Source organism: Rutidosis leptorrhynchoides, chromosome 4, assembly GCF_046630445.1.
Source record: "Rutidosis leptorrhynchoides isolate AG116_Rl617_1_P2 chromosome 4, CSIRO_AGI_Rlap_v1, whole genome shotgun sequence".
NCBI classification, from domain to species: Eukaryota; Viridiplantae; Streptophyta; class Magnoliopsida; order Asterales; family Asteraceae; genus Rutidosis; species Rutidosis leptorrhynchoides.
The window spans coordinates 588,063,933-588,089,772 of NC_092336.1; the positions used below are offsets into that span (position 1 = coordinate 588,063,933).

General features: G+C 31.5%; 1 protein-coding gene across 1 annotated transcript in view; it reads left to right on the top strand.

The window, feature by feature from the left end:
* The first annotated feature begins 7,741 nt into the window (after positions 1-7,741).
* LOC139842896 (beta-glucuronosyltransferase GlcAT14A-like) overlaps positions 7,742-25,840 on the top strand; it is a 39,912-nt gene continuing 21,813 nt past the window's right edge. The window contains exons 1-4 of the mRNA XM_071832993.1: positions 7,742-8,128; positions 16,858-17,023; positions 17,116-17,191; positions 17,270-17,307. Of these exons, the coding sequence (XP_071689094.1) occupies positions 7,742-8,128; positions 16,858-17,023; positions 17,116-17,191; positions 17,270-17,307 (667 nt within the window). The remainder of the gene's footprint in view (positions 8,129-16,857; positions 17,024-17,115; positions 17,192-17,269; positions 17,308-25,840) is intronic.

Below are 25,840 nucleotides of genomic sequence, written 5' to 3' on the forward strand. Positions count from 1 at the left end.
TTGTTTGTTTCAATACATCTTTTTCTTTCTTTCTTTACTCGTACACGCACTCGTCACTCGAATAGGAGTACAAAAGGGGTGGATTAAGTTGTTATACTACAATCAAAGGAAGCTAAAGGTACAAGCTAAGTAAGCACGAAATGATCAGTGATTCCAATAGAAAGAAGTCAAGTGAGTATTAATATCGCTCTCTTATAAAATGGGCAAAAATGATCCAAATAGCTAATGCAACGTTATAATAAAGTCATATAGAAATACGGAGTATCATTTTTTTGACACGTTATTTACTAATTTTGGCAAAAAAAAATTATAAAAGAAATTACATGTCCGTCCTTATGATTTACCTGAGATTTTATGCGGGGTTCCTAATTTTTTTTTTTTTTAAGTATAGAGTCCCCGTACTTTACACTTGTTTCGCGAGGGGTCCTTGTGGTTTACACGGATGCAACTTAACGAGTGTAAAGTACGGGGACCGCACACACTACAGGGAAAAAGCTTTTCCCGGACGACTCTTGGGAACGATTTTTCGTCCCAGAAAGTCTTCCCGGACGACACATCGTCCGGAATTAGTCGTCCCGAAAAGTTCGTCCCGGAATGTTTTTCCGGACGGCATTTTTTTCTTCCCGGACGGGGTGTGGGGCCCACATTGATTTCCAACGCTTGCCTTCGTGGATGCTTTTTCCGGACGACACTTCGGGACGACAAATCGTCCCAAAAGAAATAATATTAAAATAATACTAATTATTTATTATTAATTATTTATTAATAACAGGGAAAAGGAAAAAACCCCGGACGACTCTTCCTGGACGACAAGTCGTCCGGAAAGCCCCCTGTTGTTTCGGGACCAATTCGTTTCTGCTTTTTACAGCCGTATTCGATACGGCACATTTCAAATATCCAAACCTGCTACATAAATAAGATTATACTTTCACAAAATACCATAATAACATTAAAAAAAATATCCAAACGCGACAATAATTATCCATACATTTTAAAATCCGGAAAAACTACAATATCGTTTACAAATCAGCTAAACTTAACAAAATTGTCTTGCAACAACCGGAAAAACAACCAACAAAAGCATACTTGTCTTCAAACACACCAAACAAATTACAAACTGGCAAATGGATCGTCATACAAATCATCATCATTGTTACGGCTCGGGCGCGGAGTATTGGAATTGGAAGTACCGGTAGGATACCCAAAATTTGGTTGAATATCGGGAGGGACTTGAAGATTATTAAAACGAAAGATTTGTTCAATTTGACTTGCCGTGTAGTATAGTTCCATTGGTGGTTGGTGGCTCCGACCGGTAGAAGATGAAGATGCGGAATTACTTGCCGACTTTGGTAACTTTGGCCCCACTCCGCATTGGTGTCCGGTTCGCTCACCCAAAACTTCATCCATGATATCGGTCTCGTCTCTTTCCGGTTGTTCATTTAGCAATCGCTTCATTTCTTTCTACAAGGTTAAACAAATATTAATATTTTATATATATATATATATATATATATATATATATATATATATATATATATATATATATATATATATATATATATATATATATATATATATATATACATACATACATACATATATATACGAATATACTTATATATACACATTTCGGGACTTTATATATATATATATATATATATATATATATATATATATATATATATATATATATATATATACCATTTGACTTATATTTATATTTATATGTAGTACACCAAAATCTATGAAAATTTATTACTTACGTAATCCTGTTTTGGTTTGAAAACGTTAGTCCACGTGGTTCCGTCCTTGGATTTGTGCAAGAGCTTGTAATTTTTGATAGGACCGAAAGGTTGCGGACTGTGCTTTACCTTATTATCGTTCTACAAACACACAAAAAATAACTTAAATGTATATAAATCAAATAACATATTTTCTAACATTTTATCATTTATGTAAAACATTAAAAACAAGGAGGTTCAAGTAATTTACCAAATGTTTAATTATCGATTTGCTTCCATGCAAACTGTGGTATTGGACACAAGACCGTTTTTTTGCATTTTGCCCACAACGCTTTTGGTATTCTTCGTTAAGCATCAAGTCAACAAAAGGATTCCAGAGTTCGGTTTCAACGTCCGGTGGTGGGTGGGAACGAATAAAATTCATATCATTAGGAAATTCGTTTACAAGGTCTTTGTAATAACCTTGTTGTTCACTTTTTTGCGTTTTTCCATCTATCCCCCGCTATCTTGTTAATAGTAGCTCGCACTTGTTGTTCTCTCTTCGATTGTAGCCAAGTTTCAATTTTAAAGAAATTCTACGAAAAATAATAATAGATATATTAGAAGATTGTATATAAGAAACGCATATATATACATATATACATATACATATATATACACATGTATATATGTATACACACGTATATATATATATACACACACGTATATGTATACATGTATATATATACGTGTATATATATATACACGTATATATATATACGTGTGTGTATATATATACGTGTATATATATATATACGTGTATATATGTATGTATATGTATATGTATAAGTACTAATTAGTTAAACTTACGCGAATATTAATCCAAACTAATTCTTTTGAAGAACTTGGCACATACGCCCAACACGCGTAATGTTTCGGGAACTTTGGGGACCTAACAACACTAGCTATCAAATTAACAAACATTGAACTATTAGGGCCTATCGGATTAACGGTTCTCCACGTAAAATCAAAGTCAATGTCGAGTGGTCCGTGAGCATCTCTTCTTTTTCGTAAACCTATGTTTTTTGTTTTTCCCCGTTTACCCCTTGCATTAGGTTGGGGATCGTACCAAAATTTTTGTAACTAGTAAATAAGTTATACGCATCCACATCCTAAAAGAGACAAAACACACAGAAAGCAGTCCCAAAAAGGGGACCTTCCAAAGTTAATTTCTAATAAATTAACCTTGGATGGGTATTCTATAGGATTGATTAATTTCGAACCTAAGGTACAACTATTCCGAAATTAACCACTAAACCTAACAATGTTCATAAAACAATAAGCATAAACATAAACAGAAACATAAACAATAACATTTACACTTATACTTATACTTATACAAAGTAAACATACAACTTTCATCATCAAACCCATCAATTTACTAACTAAATAAATACTTAATTTTCTAATTAAAAAAATACATAACTAAATATAACTTAATTTTCAGTTTATATTAATTAAATAAATATTAATTTTCAACCTACATAACAAACATAATCAACATACATAAGCAAAATTCGAATTTAATTAATAGCAATAACTCAAAGCATGTTCTTCATGAGCATAAACATAATCACACACAAAGATCTTCAAAAAAATACACACAAAATTCGGATTTAATAGCAATAACTCAAATTAAAGCATAAAAATTCGGATTTAACAAAAATAAGCAAAAAAAAATCGGATTTAACAAAAATAAATGAAGAACATACCTTAGTTAGTGTAGGAGTTTTTTTTTTTTTTTTTTTTTTTGTGATAAGCTCGACAGGCTGCCTGCAGCTTTTGGCCAAATTTTTTTCCGGACGACTTTTCCCAGACGACAAGTCGTCTGGGAAGCTGCTGGAGGGAAAACCAAAAATTGCACCTCCACTTTTTCATGAATTTTCTCAATATTTTAACATTTTTAATTTATTTTCATTTATTAAACAAATCTATATAATTACTTAAGTAATTAATTAAAATTACTTAAAAATAAATTTTAAATTCTTAAAGATTATTTTTAATTACATGTAAATTATAAAGTTACTTAAAATTTATTTTTAATAACTATAAAAATTACTTTTACTTAATTTTAAAATTACTTTTAATTACTTATATAATTAATTATAAATTACTTTTAAAAACTTAAATATTTTTTTAATTACTTATAAATTATATAAATTAAATCCTAATTATACCCTAATTATCATCATCGTCATCGTCGTCATCCTCATCATCATCATCGTCATCGTCATCGTCATCGTCATCATAATCCTAATTAAACCCTAATTATCATCATCGTCATCGTCGTCATCATCATCGTCATCATCGTCATCGTCATCATCCTCATCACATGTGACGTCAAATCTTTGGCGGTAAACATTTGGTGGGAAATTTTTGGCGGGAAAACAGAAGATGGCTTTTTGTGCGGGAAAATACTTCTATATAACTACCCCACCAATCACAATACTAGATGATAGCAACAATGTGGCTGATAATTACCATTATGGTCCAGTGAAAACTTTGCCTGTGAAATTTTGTCGATCTTGTGGTTCAAAGATGGTTCTCAAAACTTGCTTGACTGATAAGTACCAGTACGGTCGACGATATTATGGTTGTGGTGGTAGGTTCGGCACCTTGATGTCTACACTTTGTAGAAAGCGACAAATTTGGATTGATCCGCTCTGGTCTGAGAGGGCATTTGAGGTGATACCAGAATTGTTAAGGTCCAAAAAAGATCTAGAACGTTCACTCAAAACCGCAAAACGTCAAGCAAAAATGTTGAAACTGATGTTAATTTGTACTTTTATAGCATTTGCGTCGTATTTCATTTTCAACTAGTATTTCAGTTTCAGTATTAGTTTGTAGTTTCATAATTAATTTCGATTTCTAGTATTTCAGTTTCAGTATTAGTTTGTAGTTTCATAATTAATTTCAGTTTCTAGTATTTCAGTTTCAGTATTAGTTTGTAGTTTCATAATTAATTTCAGTTTCTAGTATTTCAGTTTCTACTATTTCAATGCATCTTCATGGTTGATATTGACGCCAGCCTTCCATCATCTAATCCACCACCACCCCATTCATGACCAAATTTGAATGCTTAAATTGTAACCGTGATGTTGTTTTAATAAAAGTGACGTTAAAAAAAATAGTGATTTATATTTGTAATAGTATGAAAAATTTAATAAGGTCTTAATAAATTACATAATCAACAATACACCATAACAATACACCGACACATGCATAACACTGTTACAATACACCGTTACATAACAACGTTACAATCACACTTTATTTCGGGTACAATAATTGGATCATATATTTCCGATACAATAATTGGATCATATATTTCCGGACGACATTGGGTCGTCCGGGAAAACTTTGTGGATCTACTTAAAGAGTAGCCATACACACTCTTTTCATCCATATCCACCCATTCAAGTCTCTCTATCTCTATCTCTACAATCACACTATGAATCAACCAACAAATAATAGACCTATTAGTGAAGGTCGACAAGTCAGACTACAAGATTTTCCAGAGATCGATCGTGAATTCAGAAGAATGGGTTGGCTTCCTTTACTTTTGCTTGATAAGTTTTTTTTCCTGCTGTCGTGCATCAATTCTATTCCAACTTTGAATTCACTAATGAACAATTGGTGAGGTTTCAAATCTATGACAGGCAACACGAGTATACTCTTGAACAATTTGGTATGCTATTGGGCGTACCATTTGAAGGTAAAAATATCTATTTTCCCAGTGAAGACCTCGAAGCTCTTCCTCCGGATATTCCAAAATATGACATGGCTATACTTGTGTGTCGTATTACGGTTCCATTCAGAACCATAGAACGTTCAGGCATCCTTGACGAATACCTTCGTCCGGGAAATATTGCTATAAGAAATGCACTTATTAGGAGTAACATGTGCCACCGCGAACCAAACGTCACTCGATTGTCAATGACCGGAGCATGTCTTCACTGGTGCATAACTCACAACATCCAAGTAAATATTGCTCATTTGGTCGCTTCCCGAATGAATCAACTTCGTTATGCAGAAACAAGACCTCATCTTCTGTACGCAGCATTTCTGAACCGTCTATTTACTAGTATTGGTGCGGTTGAAGGTCTGGTGGGACGACGTCCGATAGCCACGTTACCTATCGACCGGACCTTCATTTCTGAAACATCGGCAGCATCGAGCTCAGGTTCTGAAAGTTCGTCCACTAAATTGGATGCTCGTAGTCATCCTCGGCGTCGTTATTAGTGTGTTTCAATACTAGTAACTTTGTAGTCGTGTGCTTGAAGTGTGTTTAATTCAGTAAGTGTGTTTAAATTTAGTAAGTGTGTTTAATTTTAGTCATGTGCTTGAAGGATATGTAGGACAACGTCTGATAACTAAGTGTATGTTTATTCTAGTAAGTGAGTTTAATTCAGTAAGTGTGTTTAATTCAGTAACTTTGTATTATATTAATTTAATGTTTGTCGTTTGTTGTGTTTAATTCAAAAAAATTCGTTTGTCTACTTAAATATTGCTCTTTATATATAATAACCGATTTATCTACTTACAATCCGTTTTCATTCAAAACAAATGACAACAACATAACAATTTCATTCAACTGAACTAATACAACCGATACAAATACAAACGAGACACAAATACAAATGATACAAATACAAACGATACAATTACAAACGATACAAATCCACCCAAGTTAACTAACTAACTTAACGGAAAGTTAAAAAGTGTTTTCGTCTTCCAAAACCAAATAAAGAGAAATGCGATCAGAACGCCAACTTAGGGTTTCTTTTATACCATTCCACTGATCGTCGGTACGGAGATATGTGGCGGACAATTCCGGAACATAGTCATCTTCACAAAACAAGACGTCCGTGTGTTCGAACAGAACATTTTCTTTCAAAAAGGTTAAAATCTCATCTAAACCAACGTCGCGAACGTCAATGTTTTTGAACGTAGCTTTTGAACCACGCGTATAATCGTAAACTTTCATTTCATTACGGAATTCACTTCCGTAATACACTTCGATTGAGACAATCATCGGCGAAAGGGTCACCATTTTGAGTTTGGAAGTGTGATAGTGCAGTTTAAGTATTGGATGTGTGTTAGATACGTGTTCAATATGTGTTGAGGACGAAGTATAAGTAGGAAAAATCGACCGTCGTCCCTAAAGGGTTTTCCAGACGACAAGTCATCCCCAAAGGTTTTCCAAATGATAAATCGTCCGGGAAAAAAAGCCCGCGAAAACTTTCTTCTTTTTGGAGCCAATTTTTTACGGTACAATAATTGGAGCTTATCTTTCCGGACGACATTCGGTCATCCGGGAAAAGCTGGTCAAACATTCAGGAAAAAGCGAGAAGAAAAAGCAGAAATTTTTGTCGGTATGTGACTTTTTGCAGGAAACTTAAAGTCGTCCGGGAAACCCCTGTCCAGAAAAATCGTTTTTCTTGTAGTGACACGTTACTCACAAGAACCCTTCGTGAAACGAGTGTAAAATATGGGGACCCCGCACGTTACTCACACGAACCCTTTGTGAAATGAGTGAAAATACGATGAGCCATCATGTGAAAAAAAAAAGTTTAGGGACGCTGCATGAAATCTGAGTTAAAACACATGAACGGCTCATGCAGTTTTCTATGTATATTGTAAAACATATTAAATTCTAAGAGATATCACCTAATTGTTTTTTTTTTAATTATAAAAATTGACTCTTAAAACCCAAGCGTTAATCATCACACAATCAACTTTCAATTTCACACTTCGCCATCTTCTATGCATGAATTTGTCACTGCTTTTAGTTTTATGCATGTTTGTTAATGTAATTTAATTATACATTTGCTCTTATCTTTTAAATGAAATGAATGTGAAGGTTTATATGGATTGAACTGCATAATATCTGTTATTGTACTAGCTGGTATTACAAAATTTACAAGATAATTGATCAGTACACGAGTCGAAAAACAACGATGAAACGTCCAGCATCGAAGTTTCTTCCCTCAAAAAGACGATGGCCTTTTCTGATACTTAGAGCTTTAACTGTCACTCTTTTCCTATTTGCCGCATGTTTAAATTTGGGCACTTTATCTTCTTTATACAAGCTCAATTCGACTATATTTGATTCTCGAATTAGTCCATTTATTACACCCGTTGAAGAAAAGAATGAAGTTCCGCGTTTTGCTTATTTGATTTCGGGATCAAAAGGCGATTTAAATAAGTTATGGAGGACACTTAGAGCATTATATCATCCATGGAACTATTATGTTCTTCATCTTGATCTTGAATCATCACTCGAAGAACGAATGGAGCTTGCTTCGCGAGTTGAAAATGATCCCATTTTTGCTACTGTTGGGAATGTTTATATAACAACCCTCACTTTTTGACTTATGAAATTACTGAAATGACCCTAGGGTTTACTGTCTGACTATACGTATTAATTATTTAAGGGTTGTTATATACACAATCAATTTAACGTTGACCAAATAATAAACTTTTATTCAACACTCACTGCTAATTAAAATTTATGCATTTCAATAATATTATTTATAACTATTAATCTATAAGTAATAAATAAAAAGTGACATTTATATAAATAATAAAACAATTGGGAACTAAATAAAAATAAATACAAGTCATGAATTAGTAAAAAGAAAATAATACTTATCATGTAGTAAATGTAAAAATAATAATAAACATAATAATAATAATAATAGTAATAATAATGAGACTAAATAATCTTAAACAATTACATCCTTATGTTGACTAAAAATAAAGTATAAACTAGTACATCCTTATGTTGACTAATTATAAACTAGTACCACCTTTTGTTGATTAAAAATTATAAAACAAAATAAAATCATTAATTAGAACATCCTTATGTTGACTAACACTCTAATACTTGCACTATATAAACACTCCTAGACTCCTAGTTTCTCATTCACAAATCACACCAAAATCCTCTCTCAAAAACAATCTCTCCCTCTCCCTCTCTTGTGGTATTCGGATCTTCAAGCTTGTTCTTCGTGTTCTTCAAGAATCTTCAAGGAGTTCTTCAAGATTTTTAAGGCTTTGATCTTCCATCTTCATCGTGTTCATCTTTTCTTTGTTAATTATCTTGAATCTTCAAAGGTATAACATAAACCCTAAACTATTTACATAAACTTTAATCTTTGTTAATTCATATTCATATTATAAACTTGTTATTCATAAGTATATACATAAACACTCCTAGATTTATATATACATATATACATGTAAAAAAAAAAAAAAATTTATGTATATATACGAATTATATATACATATACATATTAAAACCTTAAACCCTAATACTACTTATACTAGTACTTAACATGTATACACTATTACTATTACTAGCACCTATAACGTACTACTTATATTGTAGCACAAAAACATTTTAGGATATGTATTAGAGATGTATAGATCTTCGAACTTTCTTGATGAATGGTTTCTACGAGATTCTAGGCAGAGGGTTTGGATTTCCGATTTAAAGGGTCCTATGGCTCAAGCCCCTAGATCTAAATTAGCCATTCGAAGGGAAAGGGGTGATTGGAAGCTTATCTAATACGGCAAGTATCCTAAAATGAAAAACACTCATAAAAGTAGAAACTCTCTAGTCATAGAAACTTAGTAAAATAAGAAACTTTCTAAAAATGGAAACTTTATAAAAATAGTAACTTACTAGGAATAGAAACTTAGTAAAACAAACTATACTTAAACACATACTTAAACTTAAACATGGGTAAAACACTTAACTACTCTTAAATGTCAATAGGTTGACTTTCCTGCTCACTCGTTCAACTCTTTATTCCGAGGAATAACTCTCTCTCTACTTACTAAGGTGAATTCATAGCCCCACTCTTTATTGCTAGCAAACTTATTTAATTTATTTGGGGTGAGACACATGCTGCTTTTACTATTTACAATTTAGACACAAGTACCAACTGCTAAAACTATGCTATACCCGGCTATGTCCGACTAAGTCCCTACAGTGATATTTTTAAGTGCTGCGGCATGCTTATTTATTGGGGGTAGGCCTATCGGGAGTAACGTCCCCGATACATTTGACCGCGATGTCTTTGTATTACTTAATAATGATTTAAACATGGTGATAAGGTACTGCCAACTTATCATCGGGGCAACAAAACGAACGTTTAGTCTAAATATCACGCACTGGCATAACTTTTTGATCCTGCGGGAGATCAACGTTACAAACTAAATCTTGTGGTCTAAAACAATGATAACTACTTTTGTTAAACCTATGAATTTCACTCAACCTTTTTGGTTGACACTTTAGCATGTTTTGTCTCAGGTGCTGTTTGATTCAAGCTTTCTTATCTACTACTTATGTGATGCTACTTGGACTTAGGATCAAGAGATATCGCATTTATTACCTCTGCATATGAACAATTACTTTATCGTTATTTCCATTATTGTAACGACATTTCATTTTCCGCTGCGTACTCAATAAAGTTAAATTTTCTCATTTAGTATTGTTCTCGTATTATAATATGTTGGTTTATTTGATATTAGTAACGTTTCTTCCAGACCCTATTGGGAGGACGTTACAGATTGGTATCAGAGCATAACCAGGCTGTTATAGAGAACCAGGATTGCATTTTTATGTGTGCCTTACTTGCTAGCTAGGGTGCTTTAGCAATCTAGGAAACTATAACCTTTCCTGCCTTAGACTTAAAGCATTTAGAATTGCCTTATAATCTTAACAATCATGCTTTACCAAACTTGACTTAAAGATTCTAATCAAAGTCTCTTTCCTAATGTAGGACTACAACTTTCCTTGACCATAGTGCCTTTAATTGTTGCATTTAACTGTTAAATGCTACACTATACTTTAGAAACTTTACTTATCTTAGAATGCCGAGCTAATCTAAGAACTCTGCTCACTTTCCTGAGTACTATCCAATTACACCACCGCATCTAAATGCGACACAATGATTTCAGAAATTCTTGACATTTATAAGTCATCTATCATGGTTATGTGTATTACATATGTATTACATGAAATATTATCCATGATTTTGAAATTCTTATAATTGTTACTACTCACACTCAAACGTATATAACTCTCTGTTATATCACGTACCTATATGCCTTATGCCTTTATGCATCGGTTTGCGAATTGAAAAATGTCATTGGGTTATCACAGTATACGAATTGAAAGTCTTTAATCAAAAGATTATTAGATTACATACTTATCACTTTATAATCTCGACACGTCATACTGCCATTATTAAAGTAAAGACACATCATATCTTATTATATCTTATCGTATCTATCCTAATAGATTTTGTCTAACACTTTTCCTAAATTCCCTCCATAAATTACGGAAATCTTTTTGCTATATACACGTATTCGAGGAGACGAATATATCATCCAGTATTCAAAACTAATCTCATATCAAAAACCCTAATTCCAAACACATAATATGGATTCCTCGAACTCTTCGAGCTCCAATGGCAGCGTAACCGGAATGAACCAACCAATCAGCCATCATCTATTTTGGATGAATTGGGGATGGGTTCGTAGTAAACTTAATCAATGGAGACAAGAAGAAGGTGATCCCTTCCACCAACCGAATTCACCTCTTGGTGAAGAACCTGAAGCACTTACTGGTGAACCCGTTCGGAACACTATTTTCACCCTCATTTCCAGGATATCCAGTCACGAATATATAATATCTAAAATTTTAGATCTTATTCATCCACTTGTCCGAACCGCCAATCATCCCGAAATAATAGAAGAAGTCAACGAGCTTCGCGCTCGAGTAGTGGCTCTGGAGAATATGGTGCGAAACCTACGAACACCAGCAGCAGCACCAGCAGCATAACCAGTACCACTAGTACCATCGGCATCACCACCAACATCACCAGCTTCACCAACGAAAACATCCGCATTCCACGCCTCAACATCACACTCAGTACCTCAAACATCAACATCATACGCCCCATAGATACCAAGGAATATTAGTAATAATGAGTTAAGATGTATTGACTCATTCTTCCTGAAGAATTACATATGTATACTTTATATATATGGATTGGAACAATAATAAATCTTTTCATACTAAGCTATTACGTGTGAATCTTAACTAGTATGTACTACTTGATTAATTCATATCATTAATATGCTATGATGTACATCCTTCGTTAATGACTTAACAATCGTTAATCACTGCTTCAACACAATAAACTCCATTTCATAATAAACCAAGTGTATTACTCAAATACATGATTGATTGTATACTTTCATTTTCGATGTACTCGAAACTTTCTAGAAAACATCACTCGTGCCTTATGAATTTCACAAGAATTCCACGAGCACCAACATCATATACTGAGGTATATCAATAACAATGAACGATGAAGTATTGATTCATAACTTCATTAGCGAAATATTTCGCGACAATTATGAAATCTCTAAGGTTTTGGAGATTATTTATTCTCGTTTCAACCGCAAATCAAATGAGTTTAATATTATATTAACTCATTAAATCTATATTATATCTGAAGAATACATATATGAACGTATATCTTCTCTTTTGTACAAACTGTTAATTGTGAAAATATTTTAATGGGTAGGTAATACCCGAGAAATATTTATATCTCACATTAATATGTTACATTGTACATTCTTCAAATTCTGATTCAATAATCAGTAACTATACTACTTACATCCACATATGTATCCGCGCACCAAACAACAACCATTTTCATTCAAATCAAATTACATATTCTGAATTTGACATATCAGAATTCAAGTAAAGCTATAGCAGATGTTATCTTCCTAAAGATCACTACATTCATGAATTATATTCATTCGTATTCTATGATGAATTATCACATCAAACCACCAAAATTATCATTCATTACTTTTGAAATCAACAACGCCTATTCGTCAACCATTAGATCCATTGACGATTACAATCAGCGTTTAATCATCTAAAAATAAAATTTCTTGAAACCATCTCGGGTTGTCAATCAATGATTCAGATTCGTTAACCTTGAGAATGCTGACGAAGCAGCAAATGCTATAGATGTTCTTAAGGGCTAACAGTTTGATAATAAAGAATGGTACGTTGGAAAAGCCCAAAAGAAAATTTGGAACTGAAAAACGGATTGAGCTAACCATGGAGGAGACCAAGGACAAACACAAGTGCCAAACCCTATATTCAAAGAATCCAGGTAATTTTGGATCCGGTGAAATCTTTAGAGAATATCTTGCTCCGAAGTCATGTTAAAAGCTTGCGGAAAATTTTTCTTCATCAACTTTCGAACTTAGAAATTCCAAAATATCATCATAAATATCCTCTATATTTTGAAAGATATCTTCATAACGATTCATGTCCGCAATTAAGTATCTCTTTGCGATATCTTTATAAAGGAAACTGTTTTAGTTTCTATATTCTGTAAAATTCGAGTTTAAATTATAAATGCTTTGAAGAAGTGTTGGGAATTGAAGCATGAGTTAGTATAATATAATGACGTCAGACCAACGTGATTATATTACAGTAAGTCATGCTAAGTTTTTAATGGAAGATGATGATTCATAGATTTTATAATCATCATTTTCCATGTTACACGACTCTTACATTCTATTTAACCTCTAAACATATCAAGAAAATATTTTTCTTGATGATTCGGTCTTTTCCGGATATTCTGGTAATATGACAAATCAAATCGTGCTATTACCTTTCCTTTCTACTTTATATATTATGATCATTCGAAACTTCATACCTATGAATTCTGGACCATTACTCGCTTGACTTGAAGTCGGGAAGAAGAAACAAAAGCATAAAGCTCCGACATATAAGGGAAAATATAAAGCCCGATAACGACTCCGAAATTACAAACCGTGCATATCAATGCGTATAGCAATATAAAGACACGGGATAATTAAAAACACTATAACCCCAAGAGCATAGTAGAAGTAAACAGATTCCTCTGGCGGTAAAAGAAAAAGAAGAATGACTGCATAGATGGTCAATATAATAACCAGGATCAGAACTGGATTAAGCATTTTCTTAATCTTTTGGAAGTTTGAATTGAGAAAGAAAGTATAGAAGTGGTGAAGATAATGAAACGAAAGAAGCTAATTTATAGCAAAATTCCAAACACATCAATCGAGGCAAATCACCGCATTTAATCAAACAAATCTCAAAATTTCGTAAATACCGGAGAATCAAATCTTATAGATTACGAAGATTTCCTTTAATTCCTTGAATTCTGGAAATCAATCGTGACTACGTCAAAAGTTAAGGCGAACATTTAATTTTCTCATTTCACTCTTTTATGATAGCTTCGTTTATACTCTTCCTATAAACAAATCGTTTTATCCATATTATTCAATAGTGATAAAACTTTATTTTTCAACTTATATTCATCATTAAAATATTCTTGTTGTAAATAATGAAGATCTCTATCAAATTTCATGACTGTGATTTTCACGAACTCCTCTCTGTTTGTCTGCCCTAATATTGTGGCATAAAATGCTCAAGGTTTTAAATGAGCTCAATACCATTCATAACACATTTCATGTATCCAATTTACTGAAATGACTTGTATAACATCATCATTTTGAATGATCTTCGCATTAATGATAAAATGCACTTCGTTGAAGAACCTATAGAAATCATGGAAGGAGAGGTCAAACAAACGCGTAAAAGCAACATACCTATCATTAAAGTCTGTTGGAATTCGCGTAGAGGCCCCGAATATACCTGGGAACGCAAAGACCATATGAAACGGAAATATCCCCATCTCTTCTCAACTGCTGATGCATCCGAGAAGTCTACCTAAAACTTCGGGACGAAGTTTTTATTAACGGGGAGGTACTATAACAACCCTCACTTTTTGACTTATGAAATTACTGAAATGACCCTAGGGTTTACTGTCTGACTATACGTATTAATTATTTAAGGGTTGTTATATACACAATCAATTTAACGTTGACCAAATAATAAACTTTTATTCAACACTCACTGCTAATTAAAATTTATGCATTTCAATAATATTATTTATAACTATTAATCTATAAGTAATAAATAAAAAGTGACATTTATATAAATAATAAAACAATTGGGAACTAAATAAAAATAAATACAAGTCATGAATTAGTAAAAAGAAAATAATACTTATCATGTAGTAAATGTAAAAATAATAATAAACATAATAATAATAATAATAGTAATAATAATGAGACTAAATAATCTTAAACAATTACATCCTTATGTTGACTAAAAATAAAGTATAAACTAGTACATCCTTATGTTGACTAATTATAAACTAGTACCACCTTTTGTTGATTAAAAATTATAAAACAAAATAAAATCATTAATTAGAACATCCTTATGTTGACTAACACTCTAATACTTGCACTATATAAACACTCCTAGACTCCTAGTTTCTCATTCACAAATCACACCAAAATCCTCTCTCAAAAACAATCTCTCCCTCTCCCTCTCTTGTGGTATTCGGATCTTCAAGCTTGTTCTTCGTGTTCTTCAAGAATCTTCAAGGAGTTCTTCAAGATTTTTAAGGCTTTGATCTTCCATCTTCATCGTGTTCATCTTTTCTTTGTTAATTATCTTGAATCTTCAAAGGTATAACATAAACCCTAAACTATTTACATAAACTTTAATCTTTGTTAATTCATATTCATATTATAAACTTGTTATTCATAAGTATATACATAAACACTCCTAGATTTATATATACATATATACATGTAAAAAAAAAAAAAATTTATGTATATATACGAATTATATATACATATACATATTAAAACCTTAAACCCTAATACTACTTATACTAGTACTTAACATGTATACACTATTACTATTACTAGCACCTATAACGTACTACTTATATTGTAGCACAAACACATTTTAGGATATGTATTAGAGATGTATAGATCTTCGAACTTTCTTGATGAATGGTTTCTACGAGATTCTAGGCAGAGGGTTTGGATTTCCGATTTAAAGGGTCCTATGGCTCAAGCCCCTAGATCTAAATTAGCCATTCGAAGGGAAAGGGGTGATTGGAAGCTTATCTAATACGGCAAGTATCCTAAAATGAAAAACACTCATAAAAGTAGAAACTCTCTAGTCATAGAAACTTAGTAAAATAAGAAACTTTCTAAAAATGGAAACTTTATAAAAATAGTAACTTACTAGGAATAGAAACTTAGTAAAACAAACTATACTTAAACACATACTTAAACTTAAACATGGGTAAAACACTTAACTACTCTTAAATGTCAATAGGTTGACTTTCCTGCTCACTCGTTCAACTCTTTATTCCGAGGAATAACTCTCTCTCTACTTACTAAGGTGAATTCATAGCCCCACTCTTTATTGCTAGCAAACTTATTTAATTTATTTGGGGTGAGACACATGCTGCTTTTACTATTTACAATTTAGACACAAGTACCAACTGCTAAAACTATGCTATACCCGGCTATGTCCGACTAAGTCCCTACAGTGATATTTTTAAGTGCTGCGGCATGCTTATTTATTGGGGGTAGGCCTATCGGGAGTAACGTCCCCGATACATTTGACCGCGATGTCTTTGTATTACTTAATAATGATTTAAACATGGTGATAAGGTACTGCCAACTTATCATCGGGGCAACAAAACGAACGTTTAGTCTAAATATCACGCACTGGCATAACTTTTTGATCCTGCGGGAGATCAACGTTACAAACTAAATCTTGTGGTCTAAAACAATGATAACTACTTTTGTTAAACCTATGAATTTCACTCAACCTTTTTGGTTGACACTTTAGCATGTTTTGTCTCAGGTGCTGTTTGATTCAAGCTTTCTTATCTACTACTTATGTGATGCTACTTGGACTTAGGATCAAGAGATATCGCATTTATTACCTCTGCATATGAACAATTACTTTATCGTTATTTCCATTATTGTAACGACATTTCATTTTCCGCTGCGTACTCAATAAAGTTAAATTTTCTCATTTAGTATTGTTCTCGTATTATAATATGTTGGTTTATTTGATATTAGTAACGTTTCTTCCAGACCCTATTGGGAGGACATTACAGTTTATGTGATCCCGAAAGCTAATATGGTTACCTACAGAGGGCCCACAATGGTAGCAAACACACTTCACGCGTGCGCCATCCTTCTAAAAAAATATAAAGATTGGGATTGGTTTATAAACTTAAGTGCATCGGATTATCCTTTAGTGACTCAAGATGGTCCGTTGTTTATCAGCATAATCAAATTATCATATCTGATCCGCTAATTTCGTGTCAATTATGATTAATTTTTTGAATACGTACGCTTGCAAACCTTCTTTTTACGTTTCGTGATTTGAATAGAGATCTGAATTTCATCGAGCATACCAGCCATTTAGAGTGGGTAGAGTAAGCACTGTGTATACTTATAGATTTCAAGACATAGCAACTTTTTTTCCTGTTTCAAGTCCCATTTTGTTGATGCAGGACTAAAAGAGCGATGCCATTGATAGTTGACCCTGGACTATACTGAAAGGACCCGTCCTAATCCATCCGGACGAAGTCCATATCGATTATAAATGATTCACAATAGTTGATTACATCGCGAGGTACTTGACCTCTATATGATACATTTTACAAACATTGCATTCGTTTTTAAAAAGACAATCTTTCATTACATCAAAAGTTGACGGCAGGCATACCATTTCATAATATATCTAACTATAATTAACTTAATAATAATCTTGATGAACGCAACGACTCGAATGCAACGTCTTTTGAAATATGCTATGAATGACTCCAAGTAATATCTATAAAATGAGCAAATGCACAGCGGAAGATTTCTTCGTACCTGAGAATAAACATGCTTTCAAGTGTCAACCAAAAGGTTGGTGAGTTCATTAGTTTAACATAAATAATCATTTCATAATTTTAATAGACCACAAGATTTCATATTTCCATTTCTCATAAACATACGTCCCATGCATAGAGACAAAAATATCATTCATATGGATTGAACACCTGGTAACCGACATTCACAAGATGCATATAAGAATATCCCCATCATTCCGAGATCCTCTTTCGGACATGATATAAATTTCGAAGTACTAAAGCATCCGGTACTTTGGATGGGGCTTGTTGGGCCCGATAGATCTATCTTTAGAGTTCGCGTCAATTAGGGTGTCTGTTCCCTAATTCTTAGATTACCAGACTTAATAAAAAGGGGCATATTCGATTTCAATAATTCAACCATATAATGTAGTTTCGATTACTTGTGTCTATTTCGTAAAACATTTATAAAAATTGCACATGTATTCTGAGCCCAAAAACATAAAAGGGTAAAAAGGCAAATGAAACTCACGCATATAAATATTGTAAAACAGTTAATAAAGCATTTGCATGTATTCTCAGTCCAAAAATGTAATGAGTAAAAAGGGAGCAAATGAACTCACCTAATGTATTTTGTAGTAAAAATACATACCATGACATTGAACAATGCAGGGTTGGCCTCGGATTCACGAACCTATATCATTTGTGTATTCATTAATATATATAATCGTAATCGAATAAATATCTTTATTATTGCTAGTGATATAATTTTTATATTAACAACATATATATATATCATTATTCAATTGAATGTATTCATTTTGTATATAAAAATATTATCATAGTTAAGTTATGTATATTAAATATACTTTTATGTAATTACTCTTTTGTTTACAAAAGACTGGTTATATTAACACTAGAATAATTATACTGATAATAATAATAATTTCATCGGACTAATAATATTTATGATAATATAAATAATAGTTTTTATAAACATATAGATTTAAAGTAACGATACTTTTGGTAATAATTATATTAATTTTCAATAATAATAGTACTTGTTATTGATATTCATGTTAACGAAAGTGGTAATATTAATAGTAATACTTTCGTCAATACTAATAATACTTATAATTTTAAAATGATACTAATACTAATACTAATTCTAGTACTTAATGATAATATTAATAACAAAAAATGATAAGTGTGATAATAACAATAATAATAATAATCATCATAATAATAATAGTAATAATACTTAAATGATAAAATTTACAATAATAACTATATCAATAATACTTATATGACTAATAATAATAATGATAATGGTGATATTACCTATTAATAACTAAAATAATAATAATACTCATACTATAAATTTTAATATAATAATATCAACAATTACTAATAATAATAATAATAATAATAATAATAATAATAATAATAATAATAATAATAATAATTAACATTAATAATAATAAAGTCACTACCTCATTAAAAGGGGATTTAAAAAGAATAGGTGCCAACGCCTAGATTTGAACCCGAGACCTCTCGTATACCTCAACATTCTCCCAACCATTTAACCAAGTCGTTTTTCCTGAACTTAACCCAAATGATATAATTATAACCCGTAGGTTCTGTTTCTTATCTCATCTTCTTCTTCTTCTAAAAAAAACAATCGACTACGGTTATCATTCACAACAAAAAAATAAGTATATCAAAGTAATAATAACGATTAAGTATCCAGTGTTTATAATTACTTAATTTAAAAAAATAATAATAATAACAGCTTAAAAGCTACTGCTGCTGTCACGAAGCTATAAAAAAAAATGGGTTTCACGATTTGATAATGTTTTAGACAAAATTTATAAAACGAAACTCATTACAAATTGATACTAGAAGCTATTGGAAACCTCAATTTAACTTAACTCGAAACAGAACAATCGAATTTGACTCAAGAACAAGAGTTGACTTTTTGAAAATAAAAGTGTGACTCACAAATTCGAACACAATTCGAGAAATTAGAAGATGAGACTTTACAGAAAGTTTATTTAGACGATTCCTAACGGAGCTGCATTTCTACATTTTAAAATTTCTTTGAAAATCAAACCAGTGTACCTTGAGTTCAATAACAGAGTACGGTTGAAGGTTCTTTGTTTATTTTCTGTTGAAAATTCGATTTTTGGGATATGAGATAGTAGTAATTGATGATAGGAGTTGATTGTATTTCATTCGGGTATTTGTAATTGGATTCGTTATATGACAGTGTAAGGGTCGACAGCTTTAATAACCCAGGTACAGAAAATATATAAAAATTAAAAGATGAAAATAACCCTTAACTGATTTTTGGATTGGTCTGCTGAAAAGGAAAAATAATTAGCAGATAGATACAAAAGTTCATATAGGATGATTGTGATATTATACTGAATCCACCATGAAATCCGTTGATTACTCTTTTAAATAAATAATTGTAATTATATTATTAATAATAATTTAAATAATAAAAAATAATACTGATAATAATATTTACTAATAATAATATTAATAATGATATTGATAATAATGATAAAGTTAATAACAACATAATAATAATATTAAGGATAATGATAATAAAATGAATGATAACAATAATCATAATATTTATGATTCTTAATAATAATTATACTTTCAATAATTATAATACAATTATAATAACTGATAATATTTAAATTACCATTATAATATATACATAAAACTATTATTGATAATGATAATATTTACTATAAAATGTATAATAATAATAGTAATAATAATAATAATAATAATAATAATACTATATCAACATATAGAAATTTTCATATATATATTATCTTTTGATAGTATTTATATATAACACTGATAATAATAATAAAAATATTAATTTTATTAAGGGTACTAATAATAATATTAGTTATAATATCATAAATTTTATTAATGATAATAATAATATTAATAATTTATACTTGTCATATTTCATATGTATATATATATATATATATATATATATATATATATATATATATATATATATATATATATATATATATATATATATATATATATATATATATATATATATATATATATATACTGATTTTTAATGATACAAATATTAATAATGAAAGTAATGTTAATAATATTAACATAAAATTTATCCCTTAACATGTATTTATATATTTATATATAAATACATATACATTTATATATATACATTTAATTACACATTAATTGTTCGTGAATCGTTGGAGTTTGGTCGAGGTTAAATGAATACATATCTATAGTGCAACATTTTTGAGATTCAACTTTGTGGACTTTGCTTATCGTGTCGAGATCAGATGAAGTTTAAGTTTAAATTTGGTCGGAAATTCCCGGGTCGTCACAGTACCTACCCGTTAAAGAAATTTCGTCCCGAAATTTAAGTGAGGTGGTCATGGCTAACAATAAAAATATTTTCATGACGAATATGAGTTGATAAATAGAGTTTTATCATTAATGAATAATACGGATAAAATAATTCGATTATTTGAAGAGCACGAATGAGGCTATCACAAAAGAGTGAAATGAATAAATAACGTTTCGTCTTAACTTTTGACGTAGTCAAGTTTGAATTTAGAAAATAAGATGCGTCAAATCTTTTGACGTTGTCTTGGTTGAATTCTGGAATTCAAGGGATTTAAAGAAAAATCTTCGAAATCTGAGAGATTTGATTCTTCGGCGAATAAGGAGATTTAAAATCTCTATAATTAAATACGGTGATCTGCCTCGATTACTCTGTCTGATATTTCCATTATAAATTAAACTCTTTCGTTCCATTAGTTTTCACCACTCCTACACCTTCTTTCTCAGTTCATATACCCAAAAGATTATAGTAATGCTTAATCCAGTTCTAATCCTTGTCCTTATTCTGTCTATCGTATTTGTCATTCTTCTTTTTCAACTCCCACCGGATGAATCTGTTTTCTTCTACTTCGCCCTTGGGGTTATAGTGTTTTTAATTCTCCCGTGTCTTTATGTTGCGATAAACATTGATATACACGGTTTGTAATTTCCGTGTTGTTATTAGGCTTTATATTTTCTTTTATATTTCGGAGCTCCATGCTCTTGTTTTCTCTTCCCGACTCCAAGTCAAGCGAATAATGGTCCAGAATTCATATGTATGAAATTTTGAATGATCATAATATACTAAGTAGAAGAATTGTAATAGCACGATTTGATTGGTTAAATTACCAGAATTACAGAAGATAGAACTATCAAGAATACATTTTCTTTGCTATGTTCGGAGGTTAAGTAGAATGAAAGAGTTATGTAACATGACACATGATGATGGTATGATCTACTGTGAACCATCATCACGTTTCATTAAAAACTCAGCATGACTTACTATAATATAATCACGTTGATCAAGTGTCATTATATTATACTAACTCATGCATCAGTTCCCTACATTACTTCAATACATTTATATTTTAGACTTGAAAGTTTACAGAATATAGAAACTAACAGTTTCTATATGATGTAACACTGATAGCACGAAGAGATTAATGATTTCAGATAAGAATAATTATAAAAATATCTTTAGAAATATGGAGGATATTTATAATGAAAGATACGATAATATCTTTGAATATCTAAGATCAGAGAATGATAGAGACTATTGTCTGCAAGGGTTTAGAGTAACAAGCAAGATATTCGCTAAAGACTTCAGCAGACATTGAATCATTTAGATTCTTTGAAGTCAAACTTATTCTTTGTAATTTGTCCACGGCTTTCTTCATAGTTTGGCATAATCTGCTTTTCGGTACTAAATTTTCTCTTGAATGTTTCCAATATAATGATACACAGGAAGCACGAAGAGGTATATAATTTCGGACTAGAATATTTTTGAAAATATCCTCAGAAATATCGAAGATATTGATGATGATATTTTGGAATTTTTAAGTTCAATGGTTGACGGAGAAAGATTTTCCGCAAGATTTTAACATGACTTTGGAGCAAGATAATCTCTAAAGATTTCATCGGATTCAGAACTACCTGGATTCTTTGAATATAGGGTTTGGTCCTTGTATTTGTCCTTGGTCTCCTTCATGGTTAACTCTATCCGTTTTCCAGTTCCAACGTTTCTGAGCTTTTTCAACATATTATTCTTTATCATCAAACTTCCAGCGACTAAAGTCGTTTACGGTTGCCTACAGTTTCTGCTGCTTCATTCAGTTTTTTTTTTCCAACATTCAGAGTATTGATTTGTAGATTGAGTGCTTTTCAGGATTTCAGAATAAGAGACCATAATTCTAAAAGATAAATGTTATACATATAACTGTTGATGTAGATATGCTGTGCGTTTTCGAAGTACTAATTGTTGATTCCCGATAATTGGCATGGCAGTTCTCGTTACAAGATGCGGATGAGTATATGATAAGGTTTCAATGAATAAATATAATGATTAATCGGAGAGATTTAAACCAAGAAGCAACGAGGTTGCTGGTACGTCTACTTGTAATATGGTAGAATATGAAAGGTTCCTTGGTAACAATAAAAGAGCACGCATATATATCAAGGTTATAATAAGGTTATTTCGAACGAAAAGTCGAAGTTGTCTTGCTGGAGCTGTGACAAAATTCGCTACTTTGAAAAGGGATTGCAAAGTTATTTTCGGTAATAACAACGCCAAAAGAGCTAGCACAGATACGTGTTAAACGTTTACTCAGGGTCCGAGTATTTTTCAGGTGCATAACTATATGCATAAATCTTTCTTCTTGTAGATGAAGTGTGGTTGGTTCATCCTCTCGATTGATGTATTTTCAAGAATCATGAAAGGTTTGAAAGCGGATTTAATCGTTAAGATATACAAATGAGGTTTAAGATGAAATTAAGTGGTAAACTTGAAGAATGTTTAGTTTCATATGTTATAATCGATATTTTAATTCATTTTAATTGTGCAATGTTATTAGTCCACAGTCGATAGTCCACAGTTAACGGTCCAATAATTTCATATATAGTTTATTTTATAATATTCAAATTAATTACTACATATCGTGACCCGTGTACATGTCTCAGACTCGATCACAACTCAAAGTATATATATTATTATAGAATCAACCTCAACCCTATATAGAGAACTCGATCATTACTACATATAGAGTGTCTATGGTGATTCCAAATAATATATATAGATGCGTCGATATGATATGTCAAAAACTTGTATACGTGTCCCGATATTTAAAGTGTGTAAAATAAATACAGAAATTAAATGACGATAAATAAAATGCGTAAAGTAAATAACAGAAATTAAATAACGATATATAAAATTGCAAGAATTAAAATTGCGATAAAATAAATTGCGATAATTAAATTGCGATAATTAAATTGCGATAAATAAAATGTAATATGGAATTAACAGTTAGCTAGGAACAGTTAGCTAGGATTTTGTTAGCGTGGTTTCTTAACAAAATTTCATATTGTCAATTAGTCTGTTTCTAATCAATTTTTATTGTGTCCATTATTTCTTCATTATGCCACTTGTTGGATTCTGATAAATCAAATCCAAATATGAAATTGGATGAATATGGTTATTCTGTGGTGAACGGATTTGTATATCGGTGAATGTAAGTAGGTTAGTAAACGACTGTTGAATCAGCTTCGAAGAATGTACAGTGTAATTTATTAATGTGAAATCTAAATATTCTTCGGGTATTACCTACCCGTTAAAATATTTTCACAATTAACACTTTGTACGAAAGTATTTTTAATTACAATCTTTATGAAAACATATATATTTTCTTCAGATGTAATCATGGATTCATTGAGTTAATATGATATTAAACTCATTTGATTTACCGTTAGAACTAGAATATATAATCTCTAAAACATTGAAGATTACATAATCGTCATGTCGAACGAAGATAAATGATGTAGAACGATTCGCAGATTTTTGATTAAGCTCGAGGTACATAATTAGATGTTGAGGTGTATGATGTGAACTTGAGTTGTTGGTGGTACTGGTATTGATGTTGGTGCTGGTAATGTTGCTGAAGCTGGTACATTTTGCACCATGTTTTCCAAATTGATTACTCGAGCGCGAAGTTCGTTGACTTCTTCTATTATTCCAGGATGATTGTCGGTCGGAACGAGTGAATGAATAAGATTCAGAATTTTGGATATCATATAGTCGTTGCGTGATATCCTGGAAATGAGGGTGAAGATAATGTTTCGAATGGGTTCGCCGGTGAGTGTTTCAGGTTCACCGCCAAGAGGGAAATTTGATTGATGGAAAGCATCGCCTTCTTCTCGTTTCCATTGATTAAGTCGACTACGAACTCATCAGATGAATTGGGGATAGATGATTGGTTGATTCATTCTGGTGACACTGCTTTCGGAGCTTAGGTGAAACTCCATATCGGGATAGTTGTCGGAATCCGAGGAATTCGAACTGGTTAAGGGATTCATCTCGTACGATCAGATAAAGGATTTTCGATAAGAAATAGATTATAGGATGTAGATTAGTACCCTGCAATACATAGTTTACATATGCATATATAATAATAAAATCTCATAAGTTACGGAGGAATATACGGAATCTGTCAGGCAAAGGTAACAATAACAGACACGCTAAGATATGAATTAGCAGATATGTTAAGATATGAATTTTGTCAATACACTAATCATGCAATCAATGCAATAGGATGTGTCTAGACTAAGGATGATAAGCAAGTGATTCTCTAAGAATGATAAGCACGTAATTTTCGACACGAAATGATAAGCAAAACTTTTCACATGCAGACACGGTCGAAGTCCAGACTCACTAATGCATCCTAACGACTATCAGTTAGACACACTAATGCAAGACCCGGTTCGCTAAGACCACCGATCTGATACCAACTGAAAGGACCCGTCCTAATCCATTCGGACGAAGTCCATATCGATTATAAACGATTCACAACAGTTGATTACATCGCGAGGTATTTGACCTCTATATGATACATTTTACAAACATTGCATTCGTTTTTGAAAAGATAATCTTTTATTACATCAAAAGTTGACGGCAGGCATACCATTTCATAATATATCTAACTATAATTATCTTAATAATAATCTTGATGAACGCAATGACTCGAATGCAACGTCTTTTGAAATATGCTATGAATGACTCCAAGTAATATCTATAAAATGAGCAAATGCACAGCGGAAGATTTCTTCGTACCTGAGAATAAA